Genomic DNA, 18,823 nt, shown 5'->3' on the forward strand with positions numbered 1-18,823 from the left:
AGGAGGGGAGAGAGATAAATTAGGAGGTTGGCATTAACACATATACATTACTATATATAAAATAGATAATCAATGAGGACCTACTGTATAGCACAGGGAACTTTATTCAACAGTCTATAATAACCTATGTGGTAAAAGAATCTGAAAAAGAATAGGTACATGTATATGTATAACTGAATCGTTACTGTACACCTCATAAAAACACAACATTGTAAATCAACCATACTCCAACAGAAAATAAAAATTTAAAAAAAAAGGAAAGAAATGCCTACTCTATTCTCCTCAGGCCTCGGTGACCTGGGCTGGTGTCACATCCCCTGGAGCCTGAGCAGGCTTGGGTCCCAAGGCTGGACTCTCATGGGGCTGAGGGAGCTGGGGAGGATGTACCAGCAAATGAGCCTCCCTTGGACCTGTAGTGCCTGGTCCCCTCTGGATGGGACCACAAGCTCCAGATCCAGGCAGGCCCTTCAAAAGCTAAACCAAGCCAATTGCACCCAAAGAAGGGTGGACCCTCTGGTCTGGAAGAGCTTTGAAAAGTCACCTGGTCTCCACATCTCCTGGTGGTGGGGTTCCCACCTCTATCCTCCTTCCTTACAGTTGCCCCACCTACAGATGACAGCACCCTCAATGTAGTGGTTTTGCAGGGTTGGGGTTTGTCTGGTGGGTGAAGGGTAAGGGGGAAGAAGTAATGAGACACAAGCCCTCAGGAGTTTCTTCTAGCACATTCCACTCTGATAACCCAGGAACGCGAATTTCCTAAGGCTCTGGTTGCCCAAGTTGCCAGAGTGGGGCATATAGAAATGCTGCTGCCTTGTAGGCATTTCTCATAACAAAAACTTTAAAACTGGTGCTTATGGGTACTTCATCTTAACAAGACCTGCAGGGCTATAAATATACCTGCCCTCAAGAAATGTCCTGCAGTAGGTAACCAAAAAGGAATTCAAAACAGGGCCAACTTTCAAGAAGCCAATTTCAAGAGGTAAATTTTACTCACACTGTTTAAAAAAAAAAAAAAAAAACCACATGAAAAGATGCTCAGCATCGCTAATGATTAGAGATGTGCAAATCAAAACTACAATGAGGTATCCCCTGACACCAGTCATCAAAAAGTCTGCGAACAATAAATGCTGGAGAGGGCATGGAGAAAATGGAACCCAACTACACTGTTGGTGGGAAGGTAAATTGTAACAGCCACTATGGGGAACAGTAGGGAAGTTCCTTAAAAAATGAAAAACAGAGCTACCATAAGATCTGGCAATCCAAAAAAAAAAAAAAAAAAAAAGATCTGGCAATCCCACTCCTGGGTGTATATTAGGAGAAAACCATAATTCAAAAAGATACATGCACTCCAATGTTCATGGCAGCATTAGTCACAATAGCCAGGACATGGAAGCAACCTAAATGTATATTGACAGATGAATGGATAAAGAACTGGTACATAGAGACAATGGAATATTACTCAGCCATAAATAAGAATGAACTAATGCCATTTGCGGTAACATGGATGGACCTAGAGATTATCATACTAAGTGATGTAAGTCAGACAGAGAAAGACAAATATCACATGATATCACTCATGTGGAATCTAATTTTGAAAAAAATGAACTTATTATAAAACAAACAGATTCACAGATTTCAAAAACAAACCTATGGTTACCAAAGGGGAAACGTGGCAAGGGGGATAAATTAGGATCTTGGGATTAACATACACACACTACTATGTATAAAATAGATAATCAACAAGGACCTACTGTATAGCACAGGGAACTCTACTCAGTATTCTGTAATAACCTATATGGAAAAGAATCTGAAAAAGAATGAATGTACATATATGTATAACTGAATCACTTTGCTGTACACCTGAAACTAACACAACATTGTAAATCAACTATATCCCAATAAAATTTTTAAAAAAGACATAATGTTCCACAAATCATTGGGTAAAATGGACTCTTGAGGAAGATGAGCCATGTCTTCTGTATAAAAACTTGCCCCTAGCTCTGGTCTGTGGAGCACTCCTAACTACTTTTGGTTTTTTAATATGTTTCAGTTTACCTTTTAATACACATGAATATACCACAATTTCTTCATTCACCTTACTCAAAGACACTGGGTTTTTTCCAATTTTTTTTTATAATTACAAAGTGTTGAGTAGACAGTACGGATCTATTTTATTAGAAAAAGGAAATGATATCAAAATTAATTAAAAGAAGTAAGATGATTTAGATTATAAAATTCATTGAAAAATATACAGATTGAGCCTGACTAGTGAAAAAACAGGATAAGGAGCAGAAGACGGCATAATTGTGACACCTCCCCCCCCAAAGTGAGAAAAGCTCTACCAGTTTAAATGCTAACAAATTGTATGCAGGATCTGTATGCTGAAAACTACAGTAAACTGATAAAAGGAATATAAAAGACCAAAATAAATGGAGTGCTATTCTGTGATCATGAATTGGAAGACTCAATATTGTTAAGACATCGATTCTCTCCAATTTGATCTGTAGAGTCAAGACAATTAAATCTAAACCCTAGCACTTTTTTGGGTAGATATCAGCAAGAAAATTCTAAAATTTATGTAGAAGTGCAAAGAAACTAGGATAGCACAAACAATTCTGAAAGCGAACTAAGTTCTATCTACTTTGAAGACACACTATAAAACTATGTTGACCTAAAACAAATAGACTGCCATTTATTTCTCCAGCAAAAATGGGTTTACTCTGGATCCTCAAGAGATTGCAATTTGGAGTCTGCAACCATGGCAAGTCACATGCAAGTCCCCTGCACAGCAAGGAGAGGAGAACTCTTTTAAAGAGAGGTGAAGGAGGAGTGGGAGGTACAATCTACGGAGTGAAAGATAGGCTCAGTGATGTATTATACAACATGGGGGATACTGCCAACATTTTGTAATAACTGTAAATGGAAAGTAACCTTTAAAAAGTGTATAAAACTTTTTTAAAAATTAAAAAATAAATAAAGAGGGAGAAAAGAAGTTAAAAGGGCTATAGTAAACAAAGAGTCGGCTGGAGGAATTAAGATTTTGAAGAATAGTGGCTTTTCATTGGCTGAGTTGTGACAGTCTCTCATTGGTTGAGCCCTTGCCAGACATAAAGAGAACGTCTTTCTTCTTCCTTTTGGGCTCTGCTATGGTCATAAGATGTGAGAGCTTCCCCTTCTAGTATCCTGACTTTATTTTAATTGAGGTTTCGGTTTACGGCTACAGTCATCAGAATAAACAGCCTACATTCGAGACAGAAAATCAATAAGGCAACAGAGATCCTAAATGATACAATAGAATAGTTAGACTTAATTGATATCTTAGGACATTACATCCAAAAAATGAAGAATATACATTCTTTTCAAGTGCACATGGAACATTCTCTAGGACTGACCATGTACTAGGGCACAAAAACAAGCCTCAACAAATTTAAGAGTACAGAAATTATTTCAAGCATCTTTTATGACCACAATGGCATGAAATGAGAAATCAACCACAGAAAAAGAAACGAGAAAAAAACAATTATATGGAGACTAAACTACACGCTACTAAAAAACCAATGGGTCAACAATGAAATCAAAGAAGAAATTTAAAAATACCTTAAGGCAAATGACAATAAAAATGCAACCATTCAAAATCTATGGGATGCAACAAAAGCAGTTCTTAGAGGAAAGTTCATAGTGATACAGGCCTTCTTTAAGAAACAAGCAAAATCTCAAATAAATAACCTAACCTACCACCTAAAAGAATTAGAAAAAGGAGAACAAACAAAACCTAAAGTCAGCAGAAGGAAGGAGATAATAAAGATCAGAGAGGAAATAAATAAAATACAGATAAAAAAACAATTTAAAAAATCAATAAAACCAAGAGCTGGTTCTTTGAAAGGGTAAACAAAATTGACAAACCTCTGTCCAGGCTCACCAAGAAGAAAAGAGAGAAGACACAAATAAACAAAATCAGAAATGAAAGAGAAGAAATCACAACTGTTACCAGAGAAATACAAAAAACATAAGAGAATACTATGAACAATTATATGCCAACAAATTTGACAACCTAGAAGAAATGGACAACTTTCTAGAAACATACAAGCCCACCAAAACTGAATCTAGAAGAAATAGATAACTTGAACGACCTATCACTAGAAATGAAATAGAATCTGTAATTAAAAAAAAAAAAAAAACCTCCCTACAAACAAAAGTCCAGGACCAGATGGCTTCATTGGGGAATTCTACCAAACATACAAAGAAGAACTTATACCAATCCTTCTCAAACTCTTCCAAAAGACTGAAGAGGAAGGAACACTCTCAAAGACATTCTATGAAGCCACCATCACTCTGATACCAAAACCAGACAAAGACACTACCAAAAAAAGAAAATTACAGGCCAATATCTTTGATGAATATAGACGCAAAAATTCTCAACAAAATACTAGGAACAATCCAACAACACATAAAAAATGTCATACACCATGACCAAGTTGGATTCATCGTAGGGTCACAAGGATGGTTCAACATACACAAATCAATCAATGTGATACACCACATCAAATAAAGAAAGGACAAAACCCACATGATCAACTCAATAGATGCAGAAAAAACATTTGATTAAATTCAACATTGATTCATGATAAAAACCCTTATGAAAATGAGTATAGTGGGAACATATTTCAACATAATAAAAGCTATTTATGACAAACCTACAGCCAATATAATACTCAACGGTGAAAAGCTGAAAGCCTTCTCCCTAAAATCTGGAACAAGACAAGGATGCCCACTCTCACCACTTCTCTTCAACATAGTATTGGAAGTCCTAGCCACAGCAGTCAGACAAGAGAAAGAAAGAAAATGTATCCAAATTGGAAGGGAAGAAGTAAAAGTGTTATTATACACAAATGACATGATACCATATATAGAAAACCCTGAAGATTCCACACAAAAACTACTAGAACTGATAAATAAATTCAGCAAGATAACAGGATACAAGATTAACTACAGAAGTCGGTTGCATTTCTTTACACTACCAATGAAATATCAGAAAGGGAATGTAAACAAATAATCCCTTAAAAATCGCATCAAAAAATACTTAGAAATAAACCTCACCAAGGAGGTGAAAGACTTACATGCTGAGAACTACAAAACATTAATAAAGGAAGTTAAAGATGATTCAAAAAAATGGAAAGATAACCCATGCTCTTGAATTGAAAGAATTAATATTGTTAAAATGGCAATACTACCCAAAGCAATCTACAGATTTAATGCAATCTCTATCAAATTACCCATGCCATTTTCCACAGAACTAGAACAAATAATCCTAAAATTTATATGGAACCATAAAAGACCCAGAAGTGCCAAAGCAATCCTGAGGAAAAACAACAAACTAGGAGGCATAACCCTACCAGACTTCAGACAATACTACAAAGCTACAGTATTCAAAACAGGGTGGTGTTGGCACAAAAACACACATACAGATCAATGGACCAGAATAGAGAGTCCAGAAAAAACCCCACACACCTACGGTCAATTAATTTTCAACAAAGGAGGCAAGAATAAACAATGGGAAAAAGTCTCTTCAGCAAGTAGTGCTGGGAAAGTTGGACAGCTGCATATAAATCAATTAAGTTAGAACACACGCTCACACCATGTACAAAAATAAACTCAAAATGGCTTAAAGACCTAAACATAAGATATGACACCATAAAACTCCTAGAAGAGATCATAGGCAAAACATTCTCTGACATCAATTGTACCAATGTTTTCTTAGGTCAGTCTCCCAAGGCAATAGAAATAAAAACAAAAATAAACAGATTGGACCTAATCAAACTTACAATCTTTTGCACAGCAAAGGAAACCATAAACAAAATGAAAAGACAACCTATGGAATGGGAGAAAATATTTGCAAATGATGCAACCGACAAGGGCGTAATTTCCAAAATATACAAACAGCTCATACAACTCAACAACAAAAAAACAAACAACCCAATCGAAAAATGGGCAGAAGACCTAAACAGACATTTCTCCAAAGGAGACAGTTAGCCAGTAGGCACATGAAATGATGCTCAACATTGCTAATTATTAGAGAACTGCAAATTAAAACTACAGTGAGGTACCACCTCACACCAGTCAGAATGCCCATCATTAAAATCTCTACAAACAACAAACGTTAGAGATGTGTGGAGAACGGGGAACCCTCTTACACTGTTGATGGGAATGTAAATTGGTGCAGCCACTGTGGAAAACAGTATGGAGTTTCCTCAAAAAACTAAAAATAAGAGATGCCATATGATCCAGCAGTCGCACACCTGGGCATATATCCAGAGAAAACTATAAGTCAAAAAGATACATGCATCCCTATGTTCATAGCAGAACTATTTAAAATAGGCAAGACATGGAAGCTACTTAAATGTCCATCAATAGATGAATGGATAAAGAAGATGTGGTACATACATACAATAGAATATTACTGAGCCATCGAAAAGAACGAAATAATGTCATTTGCAGCAACATGGTGGACCTAGAGATGATCATACTAAGCGAAGTAAGTCAGAAAGAGAAAGACAAATACCATATGATATCACTTATATGTGGAATCTAAAATATGACACAAATGAACCTATCTACAAAACAGAAATAGACTCACAGACATAGAGAACAGACTTATGGTTGCCAAGGGGAGGAGGGGTAGGGGAGGGAAAGAATGGGAGTTTGGGATTAGCAGATGCAAACTATTATATATAGAATGGATGAACGACGAGCTCCTACTGTATAATACAGGGAACTATATTCAATATCCTGTTAGAAACCGTAATGGAAAAGAACATAAAAAAGTATATAAATATATTTTTAATATATATATAGAAGTATATATATATACATATATATATAACTATATATATAGTCACTTTGCTGTATAGAATACAACATTGTAAATCAACTATACTTCAATAAAATAAAATAAAATAATAAAGAGCCCAGAAATAGACTCCACAAATATAGGCAACTGATTTTTAATAATTGATGGGGAAGTCTAATATTATAAATAAAATCTTCTGCTAATGAATAAAATCTAGCCACAAAGGTGACAGTTTTATTGTTGACTAAGCATTAAACCAGAGGTTATGTGCAGCTCAGGTAATATGCTAAAGAGATGGTAAAGACAGAAAGAAATCACACAGGATTAGGCACATGAGTGTTTTTCCAGTGGTTTAGCTTTAGCCCCAGGAGGGATGGAACAGGCCCAAATGTCATATAATCTGCTTATGAGTAATCTCCAGGATTGGCACTTCACCCTGGATTGTTCACATTAGGAGACATGATGCAGAAATTCCCACCTAGACTTGATTATGTGGCTGCAACTATAACGCGCATCCAGCGCTTGCAGGAAGCGGAGAATCTCAAGCAGATCCTTATCATTTGCACACCAGATTCGAAGGAATGTGTGTGCTCCTGCCTGGCAGACCAGCAAATCCCTCTAATATGAATATAAGACCTCCCCAGAAGCCATGCAGATTGAGGTATGTGGTTCTGCCCCAAGGATGTGAGAAATACCAAAATTTATCCTCTAGAAAAGTCCTCTCTGGAGACCCAAATGTGAGAGGCCTTAGAAAAACACGGCACTTGGGTTTTAGAACACAACCTAATAATCATTCAACTAAAAATTCAACTCACGTGTTGACTTAAGTAGGATTGGAAGACATATTTTTAGGCTTAGCACACGTTCTCCAATGTGACAGTAGGGTCCTCTTCCACGGGCAGGGAGGTGAGGAGGTAGTGAAGTCCCTCCAGCATCGATGCTCACCCCCTGCCCCACCCAGCCCACCACAGAAAGGCCTCCCCTGCAGAGAGAACAACTGTGTTTCCATTACGGTGTAACAACCTTCTCATCCCTTGGTCTGCAGCAGAACACGACCTGCCCATAGAAGAGCCTTCAAATAACAGCAAAGAATTGTTTAGGACTCACTATTCACCTGTGTTACATTTTGTGGCTATTTGTATTCTACATTGTTATCAGCTATCAGTCAGAATTGCAGAATATGTCAAATATGAGTGGGTCCCAGGCAGTGTTCATAAAATGTTAACCGACCTGTAACTTGTGATTCTTAAAATGAATGTGGCTTTAGCCTGACATTCTCTTGTGAGAAAATATTTAGAAATCAAAATCATGCTTCTCCCAAGAAGAAAAGTTTTCTCATATAAGTCAATCTAAATTCATTTTTAGGGGGAAACTTTTCTCTTTTCCTGCAGGGATGCATATACTAACCAGAACACTTGACATTTCAGTTTGTAGCATGTGTTTTAAGATTAAAGGTGACTTCTGTTGGTGGGAATGTAAATTGATACAGCCACTATGGAGAACAGTATGGAGGTTCCTGAAAAAACTAAAAATAGAATTACCATACAATCCAGCAATCCCACTACTGGGCATATACCCAGAGAAAACCATAATTCAAAAAGACGCATGCACCCCAATGTTCATTGCAGCACTATTTACAATAGCCAGGTCATGGAAGCAACCTAAATGCCCATCAACAGATGAATGGATAAAGAAGATGTGGTACATATATACAATGGAATATTACTCAGCCATAAAAAGGAATGAAATTGGGTCATTTGTAGAGACGTGGATGGATCCAGAGACTGTCATACAGAGTGAAGTAAGTCAGAAAGAGAAAAACAAATATCGTATATTAACACATACATGTGGAACCTAGAAAAATGGTACAGATGAACCGGTTTTCAGGGCAGAAACTGAGACACAGATGTAGAGAACAAACATATGGACACCAAGGGGGGAAAGCGGCAGGGGGGTGGTGGTGGTGTGATGAATTGGGCGATTGGAACTGACATGTACACACTGATGTGTATAAAATTGATGACTAATAAGAACCTGCTGTATTAAAAAATAAATAAAATAAAATTCAAAAATTAAAAAAAAGATTAAAGGCGATTTAAGAGCTTTTTCTAAGACATGAGTTAGTTATTTTACATTCATGTATCCAGGTGTTCCCTAAATAAAGAAGTTATCATCTCCAAAGGCAAACTAAATGCACCTACCTGCCAACCTTCCTCACAGCCACGATTATTTATTAATTACTATGTGCTAAGCCCCCTATGGATATTATAGTCTAATTTTTAAATGCATAGAGATATATAATTACAAATAGTGATACAAATATTTTAAGAAAATTATAGAGAGCTTATATTGGGGCGGATCCCCTTTTGGGTGGGTGGAAGGCAGGCAGAGAACATCCCTAAGAAACAAAGAATCAAGCTGAGATCAGAAGTGTAAGCAGAAGTTTAGCTAGGTGGAGGGGGAAACAGCATTGTAGGAAGAGGCAGGGCTACAGCCAAAGCTTTTGACAGCTGGGGTAAAAAGGAGGGGTGGGATCTGAAAAAAGCCCAACTTCCGGCTCCCATCAGGTGGGGGACAGCACAACACAACCTGTATGGGGCTGGAAGGACACAGTGCCTTGGCAGCCACTTGCAGAATTTGATCTTTATCCCGGGAATTAAAATCACCTGCTTTCGTACAGCTTAACTATCAGGACCGCGATCACCTACGCCAACATGATTTAATTTTGTTCCAGGAGATTTTCGCTCAGAAAGTTCATGTTGTAAATCAGTGAGTAACTTTACTGTTTGCTTTAGGAAATTCCTGCCAACCAGCTTATCCAGAGAAACACTTGACTCATCTCTCCCATCAGGACAAAAGAGGGCTCAGCTGTAGAAACAGCTCACTTATCACACAATTTATTTATGGAGACTTGTGCCAAGACACTCCCCTTGCTGTGCCCACCAACCCGACACCATTACATGGTGGACTGTGTCCCAACCAGTTTGCCTTAAAAGACCCGCCTTAAGCCACTTGAGCACACACCTGAAGCCTGTAAATAGGCTTCTTCAACTCCCCCTTCTGAGACCCCACTGAAACTCTTTCAAGGCAGTTTTGCTCCATACTCGGTAGGGCTAATAAAGTTTTAATTAGCTTTGCTCGACCAACAGCTTTTCTGAAGATCTTCTGCAGAGTTTGTAAAACAGAAAGTGAGAGATAGGATCAGTCTGTGTTTTAATATGGTTGCAGTTTGGTGAGCAGATGGGACAAAGTCCAGAATCAATGTGTGGATGCAGTAAGAAGGCTATAGCTATAGTCCAGAGGAGAGGTGAAAGGAGTTTGGAATTTGGACATGACAATGGAGCTGGGATAAATGGATGGATTGGAGACATGTTTTGGAGGTAAATCCAACAAGGAAGGTCTGCTCGTAGGCTGGACAGTGGGGGAGAGATGGAGACAGAGACATTAAGCATCAATTATAAATTCTGGTTTGCTGAACTAGATAGAAAATGATGTCCTTCGCTGAGATGGAAGCATGGACAAAGGAACTTGTTTGAACAGGGGTGTAGAAAATCCTGAGTCAGTTTTGGGCACGCTGAGTTTGAGTGGGACCTGAGTGGAGTTGTCAAGTAAGCATTTGCCCATGTGGGCATGGAGCTCACAAAGGTCTGAGAAAGCAATGGCCAAATACTAAGAAAATATTTATTCTCACCTCCACTGGGGTCCCTATTAAAATTTCTTACTATTTCAAATCAAAATGCCCTCTAGGCTATTGCCCTCCAACTTCAATGGCAAAAAGCAGACAGGAAAATTCCTATCTTCTGGTTTGAGAAAGGGGCCATGACAGTATGATATAATTATTGTCCTCTTAGACCAACCTAGTTCTTGATGTTTCTGTTTGCCAAGTAACTGTGGGATGTCAGACACAGTCAGATTGCTAGGATTAGTTCAAGATGACCCTTTTCTCTCTATACATCTACAGTAGCAAAGTGAAGAAGTTTAGAGCCTGGGCTCTGGATGGATTTAGATTTGACCCTGGGGTCTACCACTCAGTAGTTTGATAATCTTGGAGAATTTTCTTACACTATTTGTGTACCAGGTTCCTTGATTGTAAAATGCGGATAATAAAACTCCCACCTTGATCGAGTTTTGTGAGGTGTGTGTAAGACCATGTAAATGTACTAGCTGGCACAGTCCTTGGCATGTCGTATGGACTCAGTAAATGTTAGCTATTGTCACCATCATCCTTGGTTTTCTGCATTAGAGGAGGCTCAAACTTGTGGAATTTGCCATGAGAAACACCACACCTGCAGGACTAACAGGCTAAAGAAACAGGAAACCTATATTATCTTTCTCCTTTTGGCTATAGCACTCCACATACTCCCCCTGCCCCAGGGGCATTTACTTTAATGGTCTGGGTGTCCAATGCTTCATTGGTTCAGCCTAACGGCCCCCCAGAAGTTGAGACTCGTAAGTAATTTCTTGTATCATATCTGGTTGGCTGACTTACAGCTCACATTTTACATGACCAAAACCAGGTAAAGCTACTCTTGCAGCCCTCATCCCAGTAATGGCAATTCCTTTCTTATGGTTGCCCAAACCAAAGGTAAATGAAACTATCCTTCATTTCTCATTTCTTTTTAAATACTCTACACCATTAGCCAAGATTCCACCTTTCAGTGCCTCTGGGATCAGACCCGTTTTCACCGCTTCCTTCACTACATCTCTAGCAGAAACCACCATGGTTTCTTGTTTGCACTATTGCAATTGCCCCCATTTGATCTCCACCCTTGCCCATGCACGCCCTATTCTCCAAACAGTAATCAGAGTGATCCTCCCAAAATATAAGCTGAATCATGTCAATACCCTGTTCAGATGCTCCAGTGTGTGTCCATCTAAGTCTCCATCTACATGGTCCAGTGTCCTGACTCCCAGATACGTCCCTGATTCCATAACCCTATCCTGACTACCACTCACCCCAATCATTCCCTCCACTCCAGCCAAACTTACCTCCACGTTGGTCCTTGGATGGATCACAAGGGCAGCTCCTCAGCCTTTAGCTTACCAAGCCCTCCTCGTGGAACACCCTTTCCCCAGATACCCACAGGGCTCTCTCTCCACTTCCTTGATCTCCATGCAGAGGTTCCCCTGTCAGGGAGGCCCTGCCTAACCAACTTCTCTCCGACAGCCAAGTCCATCCTCATTGCTGCCATACTCCATCCCTTTACTCTCTTTTTCTTCAAAATACACATTGCCACCTGACTTGTTACATAGTGACTTGATTGTCAGCCCCAAGGATATAGAGAGCTTCACAGGAGCAGAGATTTTGTCTATTTCAGTCACTGGGTATTGCCTGCACCTAGATAACAGTCTGGAACACAGTAGACCCATTAGCAATATATTTAAAGGGTGAATGAATTACAATTAACCTTTCATCAAAAAATTTTTCTTGACCATTCAGTCAAATACCTGATTGGGGGTGGTATATCTGAACATTTTAAGGAGAAAGGAGTGGGATGTTCAAAGTACTGGTAGCAGTTGTTGTTTTTTTTTTGCCATTGAGCAAGGAACTGTCATCTTTCAAAAAAAAGGCCCAACAGGAGCTGAGCTCGGGCTATTGAGTCTCCCATGGCCTGCCTTGTAGATGAAGGAAGGCTGAACAAGGGGCAAATCCATACTTGGCTATAACTGTTTTTTCCACTTTATTCAAGGTGTTAACTAAAAAACAGACCACTTCCAACCTCCTCTCTCAATTAGTTAACTAAAATGCCAACAGAGCCCAAATTACTTCTAAAATGTATTGGTACCAAATGAACTAATTTACAAAACAGAAACAGACTCACAGACTTAGAAAACAAACTTAAGGTTAACAAAGGGGAAATGTAGTAGAAGGGATAAATTAGGAGGTTGAGATTAACATGTACACATTAATATATATAAAATAGATAATCAACAAGGACCTGCTGTACAGCACAGGAACTCTACTCAACACTGTAATAACCTATATGGGAAAAGAATACGAAAAAGAAAAGATAAATGTATATGTATAACTGAATCAAGCTGCTGTACACTGACAACAAACACAACATTGTAAATCAACTATACTCCAATATAAAATAAAAATTAAAAAAAAGATTTTAACACTTAAAAATATAAAAAATAAAATAAAATGACTATGTGTTACTTACAAAATAAATAAATAAATAAAATGTATTGGTACAATCCAGTAAAGAGGGGGTGACAGGAAAAGAAAAGCCAAACACGGTGTGCTCACATCGCTTTTTATTTCATTAAACCCAAATTACTGCAAACATCAATTTCAGAACATTTTAGGAAGACTTTAAAACAAAAAGGCAACAAGAAATTCAATACACACACACAAATACCTATCACCAGAGACTGAAGTAATTCAGAGAAAGATTATTCTTTGACTGATGGAGATATTGAGAAATGACACACCCTAAAATGAGAATATGGAATAAAAGCAAATAGTACACATCTGCTTTTTAAGTCTTCACGATTTAAATAAGTTAGGGAAGGCATACAAAATGGTTATTGAATATGCTACGTCTAATACTTGAACAATCTTCGATCACGTGCCTTCCAAATCACAGCTCTAACTAGATTCATAATTATACTTTGTTGACCTCTGCACCCACACCTCTGAATTCTGTTTATTTCTTAGTCAAAGAAAATTCTGCTAGAAATCTAGGACCAGGATTAGATAGAATTACAATTATCCATTCTCAGGAGAAATGGAGGAGGTGTTTGCCCTGAAAGACCTCTAATTCCCAGATTCTCTGCCCAATATAAATCACTTAATAGTCTACACTGACATTTCAAAGCTTGAGAAAGGGAATGTTGTATAACCCTGGACTTCATTCTGGTTATTTCCTACAAGCAGAGAACAGGATAAAAAAAGGGCCCCTCAAGCTTAAAGAGGTACCTTATTAGAGATATATATATACCTAACGTCTACTCCCAATTAATGACATGAATGATTTGGGGAAGTGAATTAGGACTATTGCTTTGATTAAAAGGACTACACTACAAAGTGTTTGTCTTTTATCCTTATCTCTAATTTAAATAATTTATAATAGATAATGGCTAATTTTAACTTTTGAGAATAAACATTTAGTCTGCATAAAAGATACTTTTTATAAAGTAACCATCTTATATAGTTTCTCTTTTAAAAAACAGCATTGATATACTTCTGATGACCCTAAACATTTGTGCTACAGATGCCACAGCTGCATTTTCAGAGACCAACTCAGGAACCACTGAAATATTAGATATCCTTTTGCTGGCAACACATCAGAGTGCTTATTCAGTCAATTCAAAGTTGTGCTAAACTACTGGTTCTCAGATTTTACCTTGCCTCAGAATCACCTAGAAGGCTCCTTAAAATTCAGAATACCCAGCCCACCCCCAGAGTTTCTGATTCAGTAGGTCTGGCGCGGGGCTGAGAACCTGCATTTCTAACATGTTTCCAGGTGCTGCTGGTGTAGGGATCATACTGTGAGAACCACTGCTTTAACCCACTGATTTCGATGTTCTTTCAAGAGAAATGTAAGCTTAGAACCCAGAGCCCACATAGTACTCACTAAACTCTCTCCCAGGCTCTGCCCCAGGGATCATCCGTGAGAAAATCCTTTATTGCAGCAGTAGCACCCAGGCAGCTAAAGAGTCCTTAACACTACTTGCTTAGCATTTTGGTTTTGCTGGGCAAGGATGGGGCATGTTTCCTATTTCTCACCAGAAGGGCTGCAATCTCCTATGTGTCCCCAGATGCCCTGGATCTGTAACCCTCCAGGGCAGGACCTTTGCCTCTGGGGGATCAAAAACCACAGCTACATGTCCCTACCCAGAAGGTCTATCTCATCCAGGAGGAAGTCCATGTCCTCCCGTCTGACTTGAGGGCTGATCAGCACCTGCCGGAAGAAGTTGACCTTCCCCCGGTGGGGCTGGTAGCCCAGCATGAGGCTCCCCTTCTTCATCATCCGCTCCTTAATGGCCGGGGCCACCTGCATGGGAGAGGAGGGAGGCGGTGAAAGACCAGAACACCGAGGCATCATGATTGCATTGTACCCAGTCATTGGCTACTCACAGGGCAGCCACTGGTGTGGACGCCATTCTTACACACACAAAGTTGACATTAATAATAATCATCTGCTGAGAACTTATGACATATAAGTACTGATTCAAGCGCCTTAGATAGATGAATTCACTTAATCTTCACAATAACTCCACAAGGGAGATATTATTAATATACCCTTTCCAGATGAGGAAATTGAGGTGCACAGAGATTAGATAAATAGCCTGAGGTCCTGCATTTGTAAGTGGGAGAGCTGAGATTTAAAAGCAGGCAGTCTCACCTAAGCCCACGCTCAGAAACTTAAATCACGATGCAATGATGCCGCATTAAAATCAAACCAGGTGTTCTCAGGGGTCACAGTCTCAAAAGTGTCAAACGTTATGTTCCCAAATTTGTTGGAACTAAAAAATACTCCAGTTCAGGCAACTCGAATAAAGATTAGTCAGAAATGGATAAAAAGCACACAAAACAGCCATGCCTTGACAGTCTACCAAAGAAAACACTAAAACAGGTACTATGTGAGGTTATATTTTGAAGACTACCAGTTTATTAGTTTATTAATAGAACATAATTGTTTGTTAACAGGAAATATAACCACTGTCACTTATTAAGAGGTGTACAGTTGGTAATAAAATTAGTAAGTCCATATTTTAAGGATTTCTGGTGAACACGGGAAGAATGGGCCCTGAGAGTCCAAGTGCACACATTTTTCGAATTTTCCACTTCCATTTTCATTTTAACTCTTTCACAGTTGCTGAGCATGTGCTCAGTGAATATGGGCAAAGAGAATAGAATGAGCGTCTGTCCTCTCCTGTCAGGAAGAGGAGACTTAGCTAGTCCAGAAGGGAGAAACGCATACTTAAATAAAACCAGGCGCAACGTGGTATAAGATGCCCTAGATGAGGGGCATAAATCTCGGTTCCCGGGAGCCCTTCTCAGAGTGTGACCACCCCACACCACTCTGGTTTGAAACACATCTATGATTTGTCAGATACTTCCCTAAACACAAGCCAAAGTACTTCATCCAGCTCTCAACAAAATGATCCAAGCTTATGGGAGAATCAATGCTTCAGACCTCTGGAGATATAGTTGGACTCAACCAAAGCCTTCCGAAGCGATGTCCAAGGGTCATTTTAGCGAAATACTTTTTTCATCATGTGCTCATTTTAGAACTTAAATCTTGTAAAACATGAACTATTACTGTGCTTACAACAGCAAAAACGAAGACTTACTAAGCACAGTCACAGTCATTCTAGCGAAGGATTGGACGTCTCTCACAGTAAAAGGAACATAAAAAGAAAATATAAAAGCTTTAATGAAAAATAAATGTAGAAGAAGAAGATGAAGTCGGAGGTCAAGTTACTGAAAAAATACAGACCATCAGGTTCTATAAATGTCTGGGAATGTGTCACAAATTTTATTCTGAGCTTTTTAGATTAGGAAAACAGGGTTAAACCAACATCACCTCCATTCTCTTTGCAAAACTTAGTGGCAAAGTCCAGTGGATACTGAAGCTGGAAGCTGGTAGGTAACTCTGTGTATGCTTACGCATGCCCATTTGAAACCCTTCAATTTGTATGCTCTTACCATCAGTTTTCTTCCAAAGCTGTCTATGCAAGTACCATTTCTTATTAGAATTATAAAATCTAGTGAAATAGTACTAAGCAAAGGAAAAGTGAAAAGGAGAGTGTTTTCCATAAAAACTAAGTTGAATCCTTTGGAAAGACCAGATAAAGGAGGCGAGGGGCTGCCAGAATTTACTGCCATCAAGTTAGGTGTGATGGGAGAGCTGTAAAAGCTTTAGAACAAAGTCTTGAGAGTCCAGACCAAATCTGCCCACAGGTGGCTGCCTAGGTGCTGAGCACGCTTTCCATTTAAAGAAACCTGAGCTGGAAAGGACAGATGATTCCTGAAGAGTATAGTTTATGTAAGAACCATAGACACCCTCAGAGCATCAGAACTCTGCTCAAGAAAAGCCTCATTTGCTCTTGGAGATCCTCACTTGATGGAAAAAAAAAACAAAAAACCTTTCCATCGAAAGATGGGGAAATTAAAATGCACATAGATGTGTTTTAAGTTAAAATAGTTAAGTTACGTATGCATCACATATTTTTCTAGGATTATGTGCTTTAACTTGACCAATCCTCATCCCCTTAGGTAGGTGGGCTTCTAGTGCATATGTGGGTATGAATGCGTGTGTTTGTGCATGTGTGTATATGTGTATGCAAGCATGTGTGGATGTGTATGTATGTGCATATGTGTGTTTGTGTGGTGTGTATGTATGTGCATGTGTGGGTGTATGTGTGCATGTGTGTGCACAATCACATGTAATTTAAACTTCTAACCCCCCATTTGTCATTTACCGCTCTTAAAATCCTCCTAGTCACAGGGCAATGCAGAACTGTGGGCTGACTTAGGCTCATGACAAAGGTACATTTATTTTTAATTCCAAGAGCGAGTGGGCTCTTGCATGTAACCTGTAGGTGTGAGAGTAGGTATGAGAAGGCATGGCCCACAGTGCCCGTGCTAATCAATGCCAGGAAGATCTGGTCCATGTGGGGCAAATGTCTGCCCAGGAGAGTCACAGACTACCAATTTTAGGGCTTACAGCTTGTGGTTCTGTAGACTTTTTTTAAAATAAAAATTCCCTTCCTATTTATCTCCATCCTCCTCTAGGTGGTACCCAGGATATAATCCGCTCTGGCTTAGAGCAAATTTTAAATTTAAAACAGGCATGTTCTTGGCTCAAACCTAATTTGCATTATTTATTCCTATTTATTTTTCCTCTATTTTTCTTTCCCAAATGATAATTTATGCCTTACCTTTGGAGAGCAGTAGAATTTTGATTCCAGCTCCTAATGCGGCTCACAGGAGGCGCTTATCAAAATGAATGTCAGGTTTGCATTTCTTGTTAGCAAACCAAAAACATCTCCTAATGTGAGCAAGAAAGATAAAACTAAGAGGCACTCAGATGTGTTAATATAAAGATATTTTTGATCTTTAAATTCTTGCTCTTTGTAAGGCATAAAAATTTGCTTCCATGGGCAGAACACTTGGCATCAGAAGCAAACTTCTAAGCCAAATTGTGTCACTGACTTTCAAAAATTATAAAGAAATGACTAAATATCTGTGTGATTCAGAGAACCAGCTAAATAAGGGTTTGGCAGTACAACACACATCTTATTTTCGTACCCATGAATATAAGCTGAATTCCTAGAGGTAATTACTCCTGGCCAAGAGGGGAAAACCTCCTTTGTTTAAATACTTCATGGGGAAAGCAAGCTGTAAGCAACACCAACATCATTCATTAAATCTGCCACAAATTATAATTGTAGTAGTAGCGGTTGTTGTTATTGTTAATATTTTACCAACTCTTTAAAATTTGCAATGTGCTTTTCATGTCTCTGATTCTCATGAACCCAAATTAAAGCTTATTTGAAAAGAATCCACATTTTTGCAATTTAGGGACCAGAATATTCTCGTGACTAGCCAGCTTGTCACCTTTGTACATAAAAAAAAAAAAAAAAAAATCAACCACTTCCTATTTATAAAGCTTCAGGCATAATCCAATTCTTGGCAACTAGGATATTCTATTTTGCTGATCACAGCAGAGAAACAGTCCTAATCCGACAAGATGGAATATTCACAAGGGAAAGAAAATATGCGCAAACTAAATGTAAGTATCCGAATATCGTCCCTAAACGGAGCACGCAAGGAGGAAAGCAATTTAGCAGGAGTGAGATTGCTTTCCAGCTCTCAATTATTTTACTGCTGCTTTTTCCCCCAAATTGTAAATCAAGTTCTTTTCTCCTGCCTCAGTGCTCTGGTCCCTGCATCTTAAGTGGAGGAAGATCCTGACATTTCTATTTGGTTGCACAGGAACTTAATCGACACATTTCTGT

General features: G+C 38.7%; 1 protein-coding gene across 1 annotated transcript in view; it reads right to left on the minus strand.

The window, feature by feature from the left end:
• Window positions 1-13,136: 13,136 nt before the first annotated feature.
• The window catches only part of GADL1 (glutamate decarboxylase like 1), a 182,415-nt gene continuing 176,728 nt past the window's right edge, over window positions 13,137-18,823 (minus strand). The window contains exon 15 of the mRNA XM_036870770.1: window positions 13,137-14,850. Coding sequence (XP_036726665.1) covers window positions 14,677-14,850 — 174 coding nt within the window. The 3' untranslated portion in view covers window positions 13,137-14,676. The remainder of the gene's footprint in view (window positions 14,851-18,823) is intronic.

The sequence above is a fragment of the Balaenoptera musculus genome, chromosome 11 (assembly GCF_009873245.2).
Source record: "Balaenoptera musculus isolate JJ_BM4_2016_0621 chromosome 11, mBalMus1.pri.v3, whole genome shotgun sequence".
NCBI lineage: Eukaryota > Metazoa > Chordata > Mammalia > Artiodactyla > Balaenopteridae > Balaenoptera > Balaenoptera musculus.